At 41.3% G+C, this 21,202-nt stretch overlaps 1 protein-coding gene and 1 long non-coding RNA gene across 9 annotated transcripts in view; one reads left to right on the forward strand and one right to left on the reverse strand.

Annotated features, from left to right (window-relative positions):
* Positions 1–15,616, reverse strand: part of GOLGA3 (golgin A3) — a 39,379-nt gene extending 23,763 nt beyond the window's left edge. The window contains exons 1-6 of one of the 6 annotated variants that reach the window (XM_048821825.2): positions 15,463–15,616; positions 12,268–12,589; positions 8,198–8,476; positions 6,958–7,070; positions 3,054–3,748; positions 567–678 (exon numbers count right to left, since the gene is read on the reverse strand). In XM_048821825.2, coding sequence (XP_048677782.2) covers positions 567–678; positions 3,054–3,748; positions 6,958–7,070; positions 8,198–8,476; positions 12,268–12,400 — 1,332 coding nt within the window. In that variant the 5' untranslated portion in view covers positions 12,401–12,589; positions 15,463–15,616. The other 5 variants (XM_048821829.2, XM_075119981.1, XM_048821826.2 and 2 more) reach the window with 5 other exon arrangements.
* A 171-nt stretch (positions 15,617–15,787) lies between these two features.
* Positions 15,788–20,215, forward strand: LOC125623046 (uncharacterized). Of its 3 annotated transcripts, none has more exons than XR_007352896.2 (4): positions 15,788–16,020; positions 16,455–16,590; positions 17,135–18,107; positions 19,732–20,215. It is a non-coding gene; the product is annotated as an uncharacterized LOC125623046 (long non-coding RNA). The 3 variants fall into 3 exon arrangements; XR_007352895.2 differs by lacking the exon at positions 19,732–20,215 and having other exon boundaries at positions 17,135–17,249; positions 17,856–19,660; XR_007352894.2 differs by lacking the exon at positions 19,732–20,215 and having other exon boundaries at positions 17,135–19,660.
* The last annotated feature ends 987 nt before the right edge of the window (positions 20,216–21,202 follow it).

Here is a 21,202-nt window from a genome sequence, read left to right on the forward strand (position 1 = left end):
AAATATGCAGGAAAAATGTAGACAAAGTGCATACAATATAGACAGCATCCTTAAAAAAAAGACGGACACAGGTATTTGGTACTTAAGATAGCTTGCTAGACACTGACAGTCTCAGTCTTGTTTTAAATACCCATCTTATGCTTGCAAGTGATCATTCCTCTGCTCTCATGTCCCCTACTGTTTGACACTCACTTGTCCTTAACTTTTTTTTTTTTTTTTTTTAAACAGAAATGGAATGAGAAAGAAGTCTGAAACTGCCACCCACTTTAAGGGTAAATATTTAATATATGTTGAGCCCACCACTGGCTCAACGTTTACTTCTACTTCTTTACACTCCTTTTTCTCTATTCTCTCTTTTGTGGACCACTTCAGTATAGGTTTTTTATTATTATTATTATTATTTCAGATTTTAAAAGCTTTATTTTAAACAAACAGCCTTTTTAGCTATCTTATGTAACATTTATGAAAACCACCTCTCTGCAAACACAATGTGGGATCTACTCTAAAATTTGAATTAGTGTATGACTGTAGTTGATTAAATACAGAAATTCAGATTAATTTTCTACCTGATTCGCTTCTAATGACAGTGCTTCGAGCTGTCCTTCAAGTCTCATCTTCTCTTTTAGGACCTGCAACATTTCATCATGAGTTCCTGTGACAGAGCTTTCCACAGACACGCTGGAGACAGAAACCACAGGCATTTAAAGAGTTAGGATTTTTTATAAATCACCCATTTATAAAGAGGTGAAGCTGAAATTACAAGATGTTCAAACTCCACTAAATAACTCAGTACTAAATGAGCTACAGTTTTGGGCAGTCTTTTTAGCTTTGTGAAAGACTCACCACAAAAAACGAAACAAATTTCACTTGCCATCTGACAGAAAAAACGCTGGATTGGGAGCTATCTGAATTCCCCAAAACTGGGCATATCATGGAACGGATGTTTGTTCTCCAGGAAAGAAAGTTAATGGGCTGACTTTATTATCCTCAGAAACTAAACATCCCTTTACCAAGAGATTTACAGACATCTCAAGGGAAAAGTGACTTGTGATCAAGCACCTTTCACATGCACTAACCACATAAAACTATTTTAACATGAAAATAAACGGATAGCTAAAGCAAAAAAAAAAAAAAAAGCTATTCAGCATGGAGTATACCCTATTCCCCTTCCCCAGTATAGTTTACTCAGCAAATCCATGAAGTTCAGAGAAAATGGGCAGAACTTCTGCTTTCTCTCCTGTCAGGATTAGGCATAGATTATGATTATCTAATGACAACTGATTTTGCTCTAAGAATTTTGAGGTTTGTAATTCTTCCAAAGATAAGACAAATAATTGTATTTTCTAAATTTGTACAAGTTGTTTTGGTAACTGCATCTTTAGACAACAATAGTATTGTGAGTTTGACTAGTTTTCTGCTTGCTAGTCTAACCTTGATCTCCTGTAAGGGACAGATATTAAGCCATAGTTAGGATGTCAGAGACACAAACTTCTGAGGATCTAACAGTTAAACCCCTTCTAAAGGTCTGAAGAGGATATGAGTATCTAGGGCAAGTATCCTGGCATCTTGCAAGTACAGAGGACCGAAAGCAAATAAATAGAAGAACCACACACTTCTCTGCACAGATCACTAGTCTATAAACAGACCAAAGAGAACACATTAGTGTTTCTTAAGACAGTATCATATATCATTTCATTTTTTAAAAAAATCAGTGCAGCCCAGTGAAATTCTGTGGCACGTAATACATAACTAGTCTGAGACCAAAGAGAGCTTTAGATGGAAAGAGGGGGGCTGCTAACAGGGCATTCTCTATGAAGGCACTATGGTTTTAAAATTTGCCCCCACCAACCCCCACCTCCTGGCCAAAATAAGCCCAAATCTAACTACCTTCAGGGTATAGAGCAAAGCTCTAGGCACCCGAAAAGAGTAGAGGAAGGAATTGTTAGGGGGAAGACAATTTGAGTTTAAGTTGCCTAAAGGCTATGTCTACACTAGAGAACTTACAGCAGCACAGCTGAACTGCTGCAAGGTTCCCCGTGTACCCACTCTATGCTGCTGATGGAGCTGTCCACACCGGCATTTCTGTCAGTGTAACTTTTGTCAGTCAGGGGTGTTTTTTCACACCCCTGACTGACAAAAGTTTAACCCACAAAAGTGCTAGTGTAGACATAGCCATAGTCACTGGTGGTGGGTAAACTTATACAGTATTACTGTATTTTTAAGTTACGTATGGGTGTACCAAAAGGGTCCCTTTCTACAAGTTTAAAAGAAAGTAAGGAACTTTTAAAAACCTGACTGGAATCATGACAGGAAGTTACAAATATTTGAAATATTACAGTTTAGGTAAATTTGTTCCCTAGGCCATTAAAAATGCATACCTTAAAAATTCTGCTCATTCACTGTTCAGCGTGTAATGCCTGAATAATCCCTCTCCTCGCCATGCACCTACACCCGTTCTGACAACTCTATCTGAATGATCACTATTGTGAAAAACCAAATTTCCCAATCTGGTTATATTTGGCTCTAATTGGCACTCCCACAAACTGTAACACTATTAGTCTCAACCAAGTGGTCCTCAGAAAGGTGCAAAATTATTACCTCTCTATGAAAACAAAGAAATCCCTTCAATCAATCAGATACTGAAAACCAAACGGCCAGTGATTAGTGCACAGGATAGGTAAACACACCAGCACAAACTGGATATGAGTTTTGGAAAGCCATTTTTGATGTATAGGGCTGAGTGGATAATACAAGCAGTGGACACCACAATCAAATTCTACTATATTTTAAGAATCGTGATGACAAAGCATACACATGTCTACAGTGCCCTTGTTTTAATCACTTGATCAGGGACAGTTCCTATAAACTAAAAATATCTATAATAAAAATGTATTCAGCGCAGTGGTTTCTATTAGGACTCATTAGTTATCACACATCTGATCATACTGAACAGAACTTTAGTTATACCCCAAATGTTGTAGTTGGGAATTAAAGCATCAGGTTACATATGCCAAAGAAGTGCAATGTGTGTATTGTGCAACGTAATGTCTTACCTGCTAGAAATACTGTCTCTCCGACTCCGCACTTCCCCATTCACTTCCTGCTCCTGGGCATGATGCTCTGCTGCTGCAGCCTGCAATACTTCCCTGATGGAAGGAAATTGCCCCACTCCATCTGGAGGGATCTCCTGGCCATTTACAGTACATGAAATGCCTTGTTTGCCTTCTGCATTCAATAAAATGCTATACGTCCCCCTTCCTGACACACTGCTGTAGGTAGAGCTGTCACTCTCATTTCCATCCAGCCTTATTCCTAAATCGCTTCCGTCAATCTCTGAAACACTGTCTCCTGCTATGGAGGAATTTTCCAGTCGGTCATCTGTTTCAGAGCGGAGACAGATCTCAGATACTACAGAAGTCAGACCACTTCTATTCTCCTTTAGAGACCCACCAGATGCATCGGCAGTCACAAAATTCCTAGTAGCATTTCCAGGATCTGAATTTTCAGGTCTGTAATCAGCCAAGGACCGGATCTTACTTGACTTGGAAGATTTGGAGCTTCTTCTCTCTTTTGAAGGGGCTGGAAGTCCCAGGCTGCCCAGTTTTGGCCCCCTTGGGACACTGGTCCGCAAGAAGGAGTACTCTTTTGTCATAGCTACAGTGCTGGCCCTTGGCAAGATTTCTGGATTTAACATCAGCTCCGGATCTAGTGTACTAGAGGGCCGGTTTTTGGTTGTAGAGTAGCTGGACTAAAAGAAATCAGAAGCGAACAATAAATTCTAGAAGACTACACTTAAACTCACATCAATTTTTTCTTATCATTGTATTTAGAAAGCTGTAAAAGGTTCATTTTTCTTTTATAACAGCACTTGGGCTTATGTAGCACTTCACGAACAAGCTTCTCTTAATAGCTAGTTAACCCAGTCCTGGCTGAGATTTGGATATGGAGGAGAGCTAACTGATTGAGTCTCAATCCAGACACAGTGAAGGTAATCTAGGTAAACTGTGAAAACTAATCAGAAGATATTGCAAAAGTGTTCTTTAACAACTTTATAAAGGCTTCAGCCTCTAAATAATTATATTTAAAACTTTCCAAAATTTTTTAAGGTTTTTTTTTTTGTATTATGAGAAGACAAAGAAAAGAATATGGATTTTTCAGATACTTTTCAGAACATCTATGATTTAGATGTGGGCGGGCATTTAAAAACAATATTATGGAAAGTCAGTTAATGGGGATTAATTATATTTAGTATCTCCTCAAAAAGTGAAACTGCAAAGCTTTAAACTTTAAAATACTCTCTCTTTAAAATAATATATATACACAATAATATATCAGATTTGCACATTCTACTTATAGCATGCAATTCTATGTTGACACTAGATAAATCAAATGCAATTATATTGATTACATAAATATACAATTAAATGCTCAAAAATACTAGATTAAAATGTCACATTATGAGATAAATGCATAAGAGCAAAGAGACTCAGTTTAGAAATAACCAAAAGTGTTATGAGCACAAGGTCAATTTAGTATTACCCAAATATGAACTGTAGAATCCTTTACTCAGGACTTATCTCCAAAGGGTTTAATCTTCCCTGTGTACTCTCTCCATCCATCTTCTTCCTTCTCCACTTCTCTGTCTCCTGGATTACCCCCTTCTCCCACCTGCTCCTCCCATTCCCCCCACACTATACCCCTACACTCTTTTTTGTAAATCAAGGAAATAAAACATGCCAATCATTCTCTTGATCTTGCTGCCCCTAGTCCTTCAAACACAACTATTTGTAACTTTATGCATGTTAGGAGTCTCATTTGAGTTTAATGGGACTACTTACATGGTAAATTATGTTCAGGTTTAGACTGCACCTGTCATCATGGAATCATGGCCTTTGCTTGGATATTGTGTACCTTTCCCCCAGGCTTCATCTATTTTTGTATTTGAGATTGTAAGCTCTTTGAGTAGGAGCCATGTCTTCCTGTCTGTTAGTACAGAGTAAAATTTACTAACAGTATCTAGCAGAACGGAGCCCTAGTCCCCAGTGGGGGCTATGGGCTCTACTGCACTATAAACAAATAATAAAGTATGTATATATAGTGGTATGATGAAACGTGTACAGTTTTTGCAGATGGTGCCTAAATGGAAATCTCGCATTGTACACTTTTGAAGAGAGCAGTGGCAGTTTACTCAGATCTATGCTTTTCTTAACAAGGGATTGTAAAATTTGTTGTTGTTTTTAACATTTCTACTAGTCCAACCATATATTATTGTTCTTCACACTAGATTTTCCAATTTATCATCAAAAAACCTAGAAGCAGCAATTTCTTTGTGAAATTCCTAGCAAGTGAGGGAAGACACTCAAAGTTGTGGACTACGGTAAATAGGATACCATAATATATAAAACAAATAATCATTCCAACCTCAGGAAAAATATATAGGACCAAATTCTTCCTTCAATTACTCTAGTGGTACCCTGCAGCCTTCATGGATTACCATGATGCAACTGAAGGCAAAATTTGGCACATACAGAAGAGAATTAGAAAAATACATTTTCCTGGCTAGACGTTATTGAATGCGTACAGCCAAGAAACAGACAGTTTAGGGCAGGTATTGTAGCCAGACAGACAGCCCCCCCCCCCCCCCCCGACCAGCATTGCTGGAAACACAGGAGGAAGCCGGAACAGGGCACTTAACATATATTCCAGCACAGCCTTTGAAGCTGTGAAAAGCACAGGTGTGCTGCTACAATGTGCCTCTGGGAGCAGATACAACGATTAAGCTCACAGCAGGCAGAGGCCCTGTGACAGACATGGCTCTTAGCCCCTACTAAATAGCGTGATGCACACACACCAACATCCTAGGTGGGGAAATATTTACCCTGATAAAAGAAATGTCCAGTAGTCTAAACTTACTGTTTCTCTCCCTTGCAAGTGTAAACTACTCTTGCGAAAGCTGGCGTCACCCAGACAGACCAGCCTCAATTTGGCATAAGAAAGGAGAAAGAGAATAAAGGAGTACAGAGGTATAAGTAGGGGACCTACAGCACCATGATTTTTGAGTGCTTTTCACTATCTGCTGGTCAGATAAGTGACAGCCTCCCAAGGCTTCTGCAGCTAAGAGGGTCCCTAAGCCTTGTCCCTTATTCGTCTTTCCGTGGAATTGAGTGACCGATCCTGGCTTGGCACCGCTGGAATCGAGAGATGCAAGGAGGGTAAGAAGCACCCACACCTGATCTCCTATCTTTAGTGTACACATATTTTGAAATAGAGCTCTATACTTTGTTTTCTTTCTTTGGGATTGTGGCTTCAGTTTTGTAACTTGTTTGTGTGTGTAACATCTCTACATTTAAATAAGTAGGCACTAGCAATTTTGTAACCACATGATTAGAATCTAGCTTAATAAATTTTGGTAACCATTTATGCATAAGCCTGACTTGTTTTCTCTGGTTTACTGTAAAGCAGCCAACACAATTAAAGAACCTCAGCCGTTTTGGCTCTAAAGCCTGGCCATTAGGTGAGAGTACTAAGAGCCTAGCGTTGAGTTGTGCCGCCTCCACGGGGCAAACTCTTGGGGCACCTGTCAGTCAATCCTGGCTGCCCGCTGCGAAGGAGCTCTGAGCTCTAGCAGTTAAAGTCACGGGTGTGGAGAGGCTCTTAGTGCTGACATTGGGGCACCTGTCAGTCAGTATTGACTGCCCGCTGCGAAGGAGCTCTGAGCTGTAGCAGTTAAAGTCACGGGTGGTTAGGACCTTGGGGCATCCGTCAGCCTAGCCCGGGCTGCCTGCCGCAAAGGGACAGTGCGTCCTAGCGGTTAAAGTCACGGATGGTATAAACGGGCATAGCTGGCACCTCACCAAACATCCTTGGCCGTCGGCTAACAGGTATGGGTTCATTTTCCTAGCTTTCCACCTACACAGAGATCACCTAGAAACAGAGGATCTGCTACAAGGTGCTTACTCTTTCTTGGTGCCTTTTTACTCTGTACTGTTTGAGCTGCTCTTCCAGACGCCTTCTTGCCTGAAGTCTGATTTGTTCCTCTTTCTCCAATGGGAGCGAAGACGCAGATGAACCTATGTACAAAAGTTACCTCTAAAGTCACTCAGAAAACTTCAAAAGGCAAACAACACAAAAAGGGTGGAAAATATCCCTACATCAACCCCTTCTCCCATCAGCAACATGTACACAACATTCATGCTTAAGCAGAGCATGCATCATTCTCAAGGACAGCCCTTTAGCATGCAGCTCAGGAATACTCCCCCATCTTCCAAAGTGTCCTTGTGTAAGCATTGAGATTACAGTGCTCAATTAAATCATTTTATATTTACAAATGCCACAATTCTTTCAAGTGATCTGAGACAAAACCTTCCACAGTAAGAGCAAGAATACTTTTACCATCTAAATCCCACCTGCTTTAGAACTCGAATTCTGACAGAATGAAGGAAATAGGCAAAAATCTATTCAGTTTCTAGTCCCATCCCTCAGAGGCTAGCGTAAGATTGTTCCCTACAGTACATCTTCTTGAATTTTGTCCAGTTTAGTATTAAATATGTGATGCAGCTCCTCTTACTTCCCTTGAGAGACTATTCTAGTCTAAGGGCTTGTCTACACTTACCGGGGGGATCATTGAGTGGCGGTCGATGCATCGGTGGTCGATTTAGCAGCTCTAGTGAAAACCCACTAAATCGACTGTAGATCACTCTCCCATCGACTCCTGTACTCCACCAGATCAAGAACAGTAGGGGAAGTCGACAGGAGAGCATCTCCTGTCCATATCATGTAGCGTGGATCCTGCGGTAAGTAGAGCTAAGCTACGTCGATTTGAGTTACACTATTCACATAACTCAAATTGTGTAGCTTAGATCGAATTTCCCTTGTAGTGTAGACAAGGCCTAAGACATCCCAGTGTAAGAAACTTCTGCTATTATTTAACCTAAAATTGTCATTTTCTCAGTGTCATTCCATTACTCCCGAAGTGGGACAGACTAGGGCAATTTAGCTTCCTATCCACTATAATGTGTAGGTCAATAGAACAACCAAACTTGTTAAATGTTAAGGCACATGCTTTACTGGGAGCAGAGAGTGGTTTATTGCAAAAATGAATTTTAGTCCAAGCTTAAGTGATTCTGCAGACACGCTCAGAGAAAAAAAGCTTTAGGCAGCAAGAGAAGCAGGGGCTCTACAGTAAACAGATGCTTACACAATTCAGTTTCTTGCATGGGAAGACTTAGTTTGAGTGACTGCAAAGCTTCTTTTCTAAGAACTATTCCCTCAGCACTAGTTCCCTGAGACTTCCTTAGGTTGTCATGGAAACCAGCCACACCTGGAGAGTCTTGACCATGTGGACTGCTGGTTGATTCAAAAGACAAAGGGAGGTCAGGATAGAGTGCCTCTGGTCCATTCTGGTAAGTGTCCCGTTTGCTGTTTATCTCCAGACTTTCTCCTTCATTTGGCACTTTGTTGGCATTAATACTAGTTGCTGAAAAGAAAGTTACATTGCATTAATTCACACTGGCAGCTATAAGTCCTCCCATTCAACCCTGCACACACTTCCAAAACCAAATCCAACAAATTAATAGGATTGGTTTTTGGATTGTAAGAATGTCTACGAATTGCTATGATTTCTACTTCAAAGAGAAATTAGATGGAGGAAGTTTATTTCTCCATTCAGAACAAGCAGATATACTTTGCACTCCTATTATGCCCTACATCAGAGGATCTCAAAGGGCATCAAAAGCATTAACTAAGCCCCTTCCCAACAACCTTGTTAGGCAAGTATCATCCCAGTTCTCAGATGCATCATATGTATACAGCACAATAGACAACATGAACCAAAATAATGAAGCAAGAAAATACAAAACAGAAGTCCCCCAATTAATTTTTATTAGATTTCATATATAACGCAAAAAGAACTAACCTAAATCTGGACCTCATCCCTGTTTGGCGGTGTCTATATGCATTTTACATGAGGAAAAAAATACATCCTCAATTCAAGCATAACACTTATATATAAAATATACAAATTTATATTTTAAAGACCTCCATCTTGCTTCTCTGCTTGATGGAGCAAAGATGTACATTTAAGACATGGTTGTGGCAGAACTTCATGATTAATTTTAAGACACATGTTTCTAGATCGCTCGAGAAAAAAAAAATCTATCCAAAAGGAAGTTGAAATAGCCACCCGGCTGGTACAGTTTATTCAAAAACGTTTATGTGAACAAACAGAGCTGAAAAAAACTTGTGCTAAAATAGAATTGTTTCTGCTGCTTACTTCTGACACACACTCATCTTTTCAGAAAGGAGGGCTGTTATTGATAACGTACAGAAACTAAATATAAGCAAATAGATCACAATGATTAAAGAAAGTGGTTCTTTTTCCACTTGGATATGAAAGTTACTGCTTAGCTATGAAATACTTTTGGCATAAAATAGGATCATTTCAAGCACCAGATAAGGAAGAAGGGAAGTTATACAAAAATCAGGAACAATAATAATACTCAGATGTGGTAACCTTTAAAGCACCTCTCTGAAGTTAAATAAGATACATTGGGGGGACAGGGGGGATTCAAGTAGGGCAGTGCTTTTGTTTTGTTACATAAAAACTGGTCTTCTCATTTAGTATGGTCAAATTACACTTTAGAAGAGTTTTAAAATGAAAAGACAGTAAACAAATGAATATACTGATTCAAGATGCAAAGATTACCTAAAAAAAATGAAGCACACACTATAATCCACTTGGAGTAAATTAGGATATAGTGAAACTCCGTTTATACTCCGTTTATACTCCGTTTATAGAGTATTGCCCATTTGTTTGAGATTTACTGCAGGGTGATACTTGTATTTCCAATTATAACGAACCACTGCTTACCAAGAAAATGTCTTGTTGTAAAGGGCTTCACTGCGTTTCGTGTTAACTAAGGTCATGGGCCATGCAGTTTGTGGTAAGATGGAACCAAATTCCATGACAACATCCCTGGAATCTTTAGGGCCTAGTCTGTCCTAGAAAAGGTTTCCCAGTATAGTTATACTAGCAAGATACATACCTACAAGAGTGCTTTTTGCCAAAATAGCTGATAGCAGTTCCTCAAACAAATCAAACTGTACTTGCAAAAGCATTTTTTGCTGATATAATTATCTACATATTATTTTCCCCCAGTATAGAAACGTTATAACACCCCCCCCCCCCAAAAAAAAACCCCACCACACCTGAACAAAAACATCTAGTGCTGACCTGCCAACATTCTGATGCAACATACTTACATAAGAACAGCCATACTGGGTCAGACCAAAGGTCCATCTAGCTCAGTATCCTGTCTTCTGATAGTGACCAATGCCAGGTGCCCCAGAGGGAATGAACAGAACAGGTAATCATCAAGTGATCCATCCACTGTCACCCATTCCCAGCTTCTGGCAAACAGGCTAGGGACACCATCCCTGCCTATCATGGCTAACAGCCATTGATGGACCTATCCTCCAGAAATTTATCTAGTTCTTTTTTGAACCCTTTTATAGTCTTGGCCTTCACAACATCATACTTGAAATTCTTCAGACATTTTCATTTAAATATAATCAATGGAGGTTTGCATTGAACTAAATATTAAAATAAACACCACAAAAACACTACAACAGCCCATGTTATTGGTTTTTATATTAAAAAAATTATACTGGTGCTGTTTCAGTTTTTGATATGTCTCAGATTTTTGTATTGGGAATGCATAACTGCATCAGAAGTTGTGAAGAGGAAAGAGCCATTTTGAAAGCTAGGTTGGGACATGGGAGGCAATTTGGCATGTTAGCTGGCTATTTCTACTGTGATGGTGAGTAGTGAAATAGCTATGTCACTTATAGGCTTCAGCCACAACGCCTCAGAAATGACTGGGCAGTTCAAATCTTTGAGCGACTGTTTCAGCCTGTCTTTCTCAATCTGCAGACAACGCTGCGTCAATTTACATCTGTTTCATGATTTAAAGGTTATCCTCAACCATAAAAAAAAAAAGTGTTAAAAATACATTAAAAAAAAAGATTCTGGAGCATAATTCTCAGCATGGGAATGATTTTATGACAAATTCTATAGCCACAGAATACACAGGACACTATATGCTATTGCCAATGTTCTTTAGTGACAGTAATTTTGATATATGTCTGCAATTTGCTGAAAGCACTGGAAAGTATAATTAAATAGATTAAAAACAAGAGAAAAAGCATGCTACTTACAAGCTATGATTGTTAGGAAGATGCTTGACAGAGATAAGGACAGGAAACAGTTAAATTTTAACTTCATGCAAGATGAATGATTCATCTTATGATTATACCCTGGCAATCAGATACAAGGCTGTCTGACAAATGCAAATAAAGGCTCTGGGCTCCCCTTGTTGTAGCTGTATGACCAAAAAAACAAAACAAAAACAACCAGAACTGTATAGGTGGAAACTGTAACATACATTAATTACTCAACCATTTCCAACCAACACTAAATCAGTTCCACATATGCATATTAGGTTCACTAATGGCTGTTAGCAAAGATGATCAGGAATGCAACCCCATGCTCTGGGTGTTCCTGGCCATTGATTGCCAGAAGCTGGCAGTGGACAACAGGAGATGGATCACTCGATGATTGCCTGTTCTGTTCATTCCCTCTGAAGGCCCAGGCACTGGCCATTGTCAGAAGACGGGATACTAGGCTATATGGACCATTGGTCTGACCCAGTATGGCCGTTCTTATGTTCAACAATAAATCTTTATGCTAAGGAGGCCTATTTAGGTAAGCACATTATTAAACTTCTTGTGAACAAGTGCAAAATTTTCTACTTCATTATTTCATAAAATGGAACAGTTTGTGGATTATGCTAAAACTGGAAAAAAGCACTCTTTTTCTAGAATAAGAGAGTATTCACACATGGAGTTATGCCAGAATAGCTATTCCATAATAACTCCAGGTGTAGACAAGCCCTTAAGGATCCTACCACTTTTAATGTCAGCAGAAGAGAAATATAACACAGATTGAGCAGTCCCTATCATAATTAATTGGTTTTAATTAATGGCTTTAAAAACAAAATTTAGAAGCAGTTTTTAAATTAAAAAGTTGGAATTCTTCTGAATTTCTAAGACAGATGGGTTGTAGTATTCACAAGACATTCTGTAGTACTATACAGCAAAATACACTACTGATTCCAACAAAATAATGGTCAATGTCTTGTATGACAAAATCATGAGTGAAAGAGAGACCTTATAATCAGAAAGAGATTCAATTCTTATGAAACAACTTACTGTTAATTTCAGCTCCTTCGGTTGGCATATCTGATTTGGCCTTATAATTCAGCCGTTCTTCTGAACTGTGAGAAGCCCCATTGCTAGCTCTGTTCTCCAACAGGGCATCTTGCTGAACAGATGACGAGTCCATGGTAAGAATGACCCAGATCCAGGGAAATTAATTCTTCTGAATAATTTGCCTCCAAGTGAACTACCAAGTCCGGATTGTCTCCATCAGCAGCAGTGCTATTCGAGATGTCATACAGGAGCACAATAGTGGGCTTTTCTTTCGTTGGTTTACAGTAGGCAGCTCAGAAATTCCAGGAGGTCATAAAATATCCTGGAGTAAAAAAAGCAGTTACCAAGATGCTACATTCACTGGAAACAAATACATTTATTTAAAAAACATATTCACAACTTTGAAGATACCAGATAGACAGTAAGTAGCACTTACAAATTGCTCTTCACCCACTCAATCCATTTACTTCAATGTACAGATCAGGTATGAAATGATAGTGCAGACAATAATCCACTGTCCTGGACAATGAATACATTATTTACTAACATATTTCTCAACTTTTACAGTACAAAGACCTGTGCAAGCCTACAGAAATTGGTTCTGCACCCAGACAATTGATTTAAGATCATTATCCTAAAGTCCTTTTTAATGTAAATATATATTTTAAACCTGGTATCAGCTCCAATAAACTAGAAGTATGTAATTGTCCTACTCCAACAGTGGTCACTCATTCCTGACCATATTTCCCTAAAGGAAAACGGGTCATCGCATTGGGGCTCTCTCAAACCTGCACCCCGCCCCCATCCAATGCAGGGCTGGCCCAGGCCCCCCCACCCAGGGCTGACTGCTTGCTCAAGCCCCATGAACTTTCCTCGGCACACACCCTTTGGTGGTCGTGCACCATTTTTTGGCAAAACTGGGCATGATGATCAGTTGGCAAGAGCAAACCTGCCCAGTTTTGCCAAAAAAGTCAGGATGTCCAGGACAAGGCTTAAAAAGGGAACCATCCCAGCCAAAATGGGACATATGGTCACCCTACTCATTAATAATCTGGACTCCTGTGCTGTATTTTTCATTTTGGGGAGTTATTCCAGTTGAAGTCTGTTATTTTACCTGTATGAATGCAAATAGTGGCTTGAATTTAACTTTTTATTTAAATCATGACACTATTGTTTATTCAGTTGTAGCTCAGGTTCCTCCACAGCAAACAACACATATAACTTTGCAGGAACATGACCTACTAATTACAGCTTGTGTTGACAGTCAAAATGAAAGCTAGCTGCCAGTCAAGGCTGGCCTTCTCTTAGGGCAAGGCTACAGAGGATTTCCTAACAAAAAACACTGCATTCTGCCAATGATATGTCAAACAGCCAAATGTTTAAATATGGGTCAAGACATAAACTGATAATTTGTTAAATTATAAAGATAATATTGCATTCATTTAAATTACCAATAGGCTAATTAAATATAAAGTGTAGAAGATTACAAAAAACAAGACACTAAAAAGCATTTGACTAAAGAGCAAAATTTTAGCTAACAGTGTAAAAACTGTTAAAAGTGTAAATTACACTTCCACACACAATCAAATAATTTGAGCAATTTAACCTTCTATTCCCTCTCCATCTCCAGAGAGTACATCTGAGGTGCCACACCACTTGATCTCTTGGTGATAAGAGCAATGGTGTAAAGGGAAAAATATAACCACATTTAAGACCAGATCCTGCAGTCAAGAAGGTAAAACTCTCACTGAAATCAATAGAAATTTAACATGCACAGGACTGGACTTAGTGTTATCCCAATACCAAAGAGCCTTGTCTATATCACATGGATAACAAAGAGGCAATGACCCTAGAGAGCCAGCAGCTAATCCACGCCTATTTTCACAACAGGTGTCTGGACTGGGGTAGGCATTTTAGGATGGAATTTCCCTCCACAAAAGAGAAATATGCATACATTACAAATAACCGCTGACTTTTTAAAGTTACATATAACTCTAACTTAAACTTGAGTAATAGCTGCTACCAGTGCTGACATCACAACAGATACTGTACATAGAACAAATCATAAGGGGATCCTGACTGTAGCAATAGGGTAAAGAGAGTTTACGATCACCATAGTTACACCTTACACAATCCAGTCTGACTACTTTAGATGATTTGTCACACATTCCTAGCAATAACAAATACCCGTGTCTGCCCTCTACATAAACATTCACGTTGCACAGAGAGACTTTTAAAACGTAGCAAAATATAACAACAAAGTTTGTACAAAGGGCTGTGTCTATACAGTACTCCCCCTTCCTAAGGCTCTTCCTTGTTCCTAATCATATAAAGTCATCACATTTTGACTTCTAATTGCTATTAAAGTCCATTATAAATTATCTCTTTATAACATACCCATCACAGGCTCCCATCAGACCCCTTACACAGAAAGGAGCAGTGTTGGAGGGGAGTGTATAGCCGGCACTAAGAGCGCAGGCGTTCACTAAACCCAAAACCCCAAAAGAACCCATTTTAGTAAAAGCACAACACAGCCGGACACCCTGAGAAACTTAAAACTTATGCCTATGGTTATCGGAGGCAGAGAAAAACAAGCGACAAGAAGCATAAGCTAGGGACACCTAGGATGACAGAAGTCTTCTATCTGACTCCGAGACAGGAGGCTGGAGGTTAGGAAAAAAGAGATGGCACAATAATATTCCGCACTGACATCGCACCTTGCATCCACCACAACCCCAAAGAAACTAGAGACGCTCAGCACCACCGAGCCACCCACCGCTTGGCCTTGGCGCTGGTGCGGGGAAGAAGGTTTAACCTCCACACAGGGCAGGCAGGAAGGTGTCCACGAGGACTGACACGCCCCGCACCAACGGCACGGGGTTTAATTCGCCTACCTGGGACACACAAAGCGCTGGCCTGAAGCCCCCACGGACGCTGAGCGAGATCCCGGCCTGCCCAGCCCAGCCCAGCCCAAGCCAGAGCTCAGACCACCACCCCCCGCCCCGTCCAGGCCACAGCCCAGACCCGGCCCCTCCAGCCCAGAGCCCCAGCCCAAGCCAGACTCCCCGGCGCCGGCCCACCCAGGACCCCCGGCCCTTCCGCCAGCTCTTGCCCCCCAGCCCTTCCCTGTGGGGACTCGGGGCCCAGCGCTCCGCCCACGGGACCCCCAGCAGGCCCCGTCCCCTCCCCACAGACCTGACAGCTCCCGACGGGCTCCGTCCTCCAGCTGCCAGCCCGAGACGTGGCGCCGCCGCCGCCTCAGCCGGGGGAGGGGGAGCGGTGCAGCGCGTTTCTCCTCCCCCGCCGGGAGGGCAGGCCGCGGGGGCCCGGAGTGGCGCCGATCCCCGCCGGGTCTGTCTCCCTCGCACACCCCGACCCTGCTTCCCCCGACTGGGGGCGTCCGCGGCTCGGGCAGCGGGGGTCAGCGGGGCCGGGCGGAACGGCTGAGGGGGCCGCTGTTTCCCAGCTGCGGGGACGGGCTTTGCCGGCGACCTTCCGGGATCGGAAGTGGGAGGGCGGTCCCCACCTTGTTGTTTGCCTTGGTGCCGCCGGCAGCGGGCTGGTTTAGTGTTACCCCGCCCTCCCTGCCTGTGTCACGACATATCCCGGTGGAGGGCCTCGCGCCGTGACAGCTCCGCCTTTTCCCGCCTGCTCCTCCCGTGCAGCGTTATCATGGGGCCGTAGGCTCTCTGTGGTTAATGGTGACACGAGTGTATTCTCTCATGCCAGGAACCAGGGCTTCCCCCGAGTCATGTGAGTGGAAACCCCCTTGCACAGGACATGTAAAACGAGGGGGATGTACTTGCTCCCTCCATCCCTTAGTCTCTCCCCACCACTTCAGTGGTCACAGTAGTGGAAATCCTCTGGATTAGAATTCATACAAGCCGAGCAGTCAGATCCCTGCATCCCATGAAGTGAGCTGGAGCTGTAGCTCACGAAAGCTTATGCTCAAATAAATTTGTTAGTCTCTAAGGTGCCACAAGTCCTCCTTATCCCTGCCTTTGTAAGTGTGTGTGTAATAGCACAGCCTCCTCTGCAAATGCCTAAGGGTGGCAACTAATTTACATGAATTTGGGCAACCTCCTAGGGCACACATCAGCTTTCACTCTGCCTGCCAATCAGTCGCCCCTAGACAAGGTAGATTTGGGCTCTAGCCCTCATTGCAGTCATTTTCTTTGTTTATGTAGGATTTCTTTTGAATGCTGGCTTACATAAGAGAATAAGAACGGCCATCCTGGGTCAGACCAAGGGTCCATCTATGTCAGTATCCTGTCTTCTGACTGTGGCCAATGCCAGGTGCTTCAGAGGAAAGGAATAGAACAGGTAATCATCAAGTGATCCATCCCCTGTCACCCATACCCAGCTTCTGACAAACAAGCTAGGGACACCATCCATGCCCATCCTGGCTAATAGCCATTGATGGACCTATCCTCCATGAATTTATCTGGTTCTTTTTTGAACCCTGTTATCAGGGTTATCAACTGATGACACTGATTTATCATGGAAGACTGATGGTGAAAAAATCTACCCTCTTATCAAGCACGTCTTCCTGTTAATGCAGGATTGTTCTCCATAGTACACTTTTCAGAGTCTTGTCCGTTAGTCTATAAAGTGACACAGGACTCTTTGCCACTTTTACAGATCCAGACTAACACGGCTACCCCTCTGATGTCAGGCACTGGGGCTTCCATTACATTTCTAAGAAGTTGGTCCTCAGCCTAATGTCAATCTCTGTCACAAAGCCTTCCTGGGTAGTTGGTCTACATTTTTTTTCTTAATTTCATCCCATTACTTCTAGTAAAAAGAGATCTGTTGACTTCAAATTACATATAAAATTGCATTCATCCTTCCTATTTTTGTATTGCAGCAGTGCCTACATTTTCCACATGGGTCCACATTAGGCTGGGAGCTATGTACATGCGTAATAATGGACAATCCCCGTCCTGAAGAACTTACTGTCTGATTTGAACAAGATACAAAAAGTGAGTTTAACAAAGGAAAGAAGGGAAGGGAGAATGAGAGTAGAAAAAGACGATCATATGGCTGGATAGTTAAGAAATTGCACACTTCTGGGTTCCAAATCATTAAAAAAAAATCCTAAATGAGGTATTGTTGACTGACACACACCTAGCTACAGTGGCTGGATGGTCTCTTCTAAGCAACACAGTAAACTGGGTCCTGAGGAAGGATGTGAAGGAGGGAAGAGTAGTTGTCTTCAGACTAGTTCAGGAAAGGGATTCAGGGATATCCTCTATTGTGAACAAGGTCACAAATGCAATACTGTATTGATGGGGGACCATAAAAGTACCTAAATAAACTTAGTCCAAGGAATAGCAGCTTCTTCCAATTCTTGTAACTTTTTCTAGAGTAGATGTATGGTAAAATGGAAAAGACCTAATATACTGTATTTAGAAATTGTTCCATTTCAGATTAATTGGTCTTCTGCTTTCTTACCAGTAGATGACTTTATTCTGTAGATTTCTAGCAAACACATGATGGGCCAATTTTATATAAAATATGCAGAACTACAATTCTCAATGCTCTGGCCCAGATGCTTATAAACCCTGTAATCTAATTCCTTTTGTTAGGTGTGTCCACCAAGTAGGAACTGCAGCCTGTCTGTGTGCAAACATTTAACAAACAATTTGTAAACCATTAAAGTAGTGCTTACATGCTTGAATAAGGAAATGCTCAGCAAACTTGACCCTGGATTAACAAATAAATTCTCGATGAATTTGAGAAGAGTCTTTGAGAACCTGAATGTGTGGAAATTTGTTTCAAGTTCTTTGGGAGTGATCTCTGATGGATGTCTGTCCACAAAAGATGTCAAGGAACCTATGGTGAGGAAAACTCAAACATCTAGTTCTTTGATTTATCTGTTTTTGTAAGAATGTAAAAAGAATTGTTGCCTTCCTCCAGAGAACTCAAAGTAACAAAAATTAAGACCTTGAGGTAATCACTAAGGTAGCATTCCAGTTTCGGTATTTGCCAGTGTCTGCCTATTGGCTTTGAGCCATCTTCTGTGAGACAGTTAATTGCTTGAGTAATGCTCTGACTAGTTCAGATTTTACGTTTTGGTCTGTCATGTGGCACTGAGAACCCTGGCCACAAAAATAGCCATTTGCTTGGAGACATCACATCTTGTCACAATTAAACAGAACACAGTAGCATGTTGCTGCAATGAACTTAACAGTCTATTAAAACAGGAAGAGAATTTTTCGTATGGAAAAAGATTAGCAATATAGGTTGTACCAACACACTTTGACAAGTTAGCTGTTTAAAAAGCTAGGGGAAGTTCAGGGCTAGTACAAAACAGGAGTCAAAGTGCAGCGATTCCTCAAAATCAGAAGTGGAAAAGACCTGTTGGGCCACTTTGTTCATCTCTCCGTGCTACTGCAGAGTGGCTCTCTGTGACATCAAATTCAAGGCCTGAGCTCCCAGTGCTGACAGGGGCTGGCATCTTCTAGAGACGAGCTATTTAGTTCCTGAAAGAGGGAGCATTTCAAATAATTTTCAAATAAACCTGAATGGGCAAAGTTCAATGTGATATTGACAGGCTACTCTAAGGATTGTATTCAGCTGTCCTCAGACAGACAGTGATGCTGCAGAGCCTATGAGGATGACAGGTGGAAAACTGAGATTCTGCAGGAGTTGCACAACTAAAGAACATAGATTGCGTGCAATAGCTCACTTTTATAATATTTAGGCAGTTACCAGGTAATTGGTATGATGCTACCATATAAGTAGTGCAGTGGTTTTTGGGTACTTGAAATAGCTCCCCTTAGGAGCCCCAATAATTGGAGAAACACCTGCTCCCTCATTAAAATACCAATGGTACACAGCTGCATCTTCCTCCAGCACTCCCCAGGATCCAATTGTTTTGTATATGTACCATTCACAGTATTTTAATCACAAATGGATTAATCTTCAGAGCATTCTTATTGGGTAGTTAACTATCCCAGTGGTTCATTCTGTCTGTTCAGAATTGCAAATATATTCTTTAATCTGACAACTCAGAGTCTGAGCCCCATACTGCAAGGTGCCAAGAGTGGCCTGGAGGATGCTGGGCACCCTCAATGCTCAATGTGTTAGATAAGACTTTGGAAAGTCAGTGGGACCCTTTGTATATATATCTGTGTCCAAGTGAATGAACAATGGGAATCAAAGGCCTAGATTCCTACTGTGACTCAGGAAGCTGTTAGTGCCAACTGCAGAGAGCACAGGGGGTTCATAGGGTTTTACAGGGATCCCCTGGGTCAGATATATGCATAATAGGTCACCAAAGGGTGGCATGTGAGGGCTCTACTGAGAGACCGTAGCCCAATGGTCATCATAATTATTGTGAAATGTATGTAAAAACAATATTTAAGGAGTGATGTGTCTCTACTAAAAATTACGTTCCTACGGTCTTGGAATTAATGCAGATCACTAGGAGGTGACATACCTCGGATATGTTCTTTTCAGGGAGGAGGTAACAGAGACTTATATCTCTGTCTGGTCAAGTGTGTATTGTGCATTGTCTGCCTCATAATGGAGACCTATCTGCAGACAGCGCCAGGTGCCATTCAAGAGACTGCAAAATCTGCCAGAAAGAAAATCTCCAGGAAGAAACAAAACAGCAGGGTGGTGTTCTGTTTATGAAGAAGACAAATAATGGAAGTTGTATATCGTGGGGAGCAAAGGAACACACTAGGTCCTTCACTAAGGAGGCAAGCTAAAAGGGTGTTTGTCTTATGAAAGGAGGCACTCAGACAGCCTGGCTGTTACACACTGCAAGGATTTTGGATATTCTGCAAGACATGGAAGTATCATGCTAATAAAGTCTAGGCTGTAGGATGCATGTTATAATTTTGTTTTATATGTAATAATTTGTTTCCAATACTTCTACTTGCTATTACTTGAAACTCTGTGCTTTGTTCAATAAACTTATACTTGATTTCACTATAAACATATCTAAGTGCTGTGTGTTAAGTGGAGCAGTGATCTGAGGGGGAACTGGTAAGCAGGGGTGTAATGTTTCTTTGACAGCAGCAAATCTGTGAATACTGCAAGTGTCCAGTGGAACAGGAGTGGGACACTCCAGTGAGACACTTGATGGGCTTGAGGGTTGGAGTGTGCCTATAGCTAACGTGTGTAGTGGGCCTGTGAGACCAACAGGGAAGAGCTTATGTTGCCCGTGGTGGTGGAGTTGGGGAGCTGACCCCCAACAGGCACAACAAGGCTTCCTCACGCAAAGGGCAGTGGTAGCGCGATGCCTCAGAGCCCTGGGTACCCTTGGGAAGCGTCACACCTACCTTCAGAGTACATGTATCTATGTGGTGCCAGAGATTGTTGCAGATTAGATGCATTTGTTAAAAGTCAGATTATCCTTTTACATGACCATTTGATTTGCAGCATATTTGTGGATCATTTTTGTTCTTTGAGCAGGTATTGGTCTGAAGGTTTCCTCTTCATATTTTCTAAAACAAATTCAGGCACTCTAGTTCTGTTTTTCTGCCCTCTGATATGGTAGTGATCCTTGGTCTATAGAATCACAATATATCACTTTAAAGGGAATTTCTGGTCAACTTTGTAGTGGGGAGGGAAGCTATAGTTTCCCAATCCCGCATAAATTTGTATGTAAGTGTTTGGGGCTGCCTTTTATAGAAAAATACTTTATGAGACATGAGGTAACAATATAATATATATACAAATGCAACTCACCAGGAACAGGAGAGGAAGAAAATTCTTGAAATACCTTAGCAAGTTAAAATGTTAGTACAGTCTAACTACTTATTTCATTAATGATGTGTCTCAATCATTAATATGGGGCAAATAAAATTTAAACCCAGTTATTGGACAAAACATGGTGCACAGGTCAAATTCCTGTAAATTTACAATAGTAATATATGAAATTATTACTAGGTTAATCCTTTGAACTTAATAGGGATGTGGG

The sequence above is a fragment of the Caretta caretta genome, chromosome 15, assembly GCF_965140235.1.
Source record: "Caretta caretta isolate rCarCar2 chromosome 15, rCarCar1.hap1, whole genome shotgun sequence".
Classification (NCBI taxonomy): domain Eukaryota; kingdom Metazoa; phylum Chordata; order Testudines; family Cheloniidae; genus Caretta; species Caretta caretta.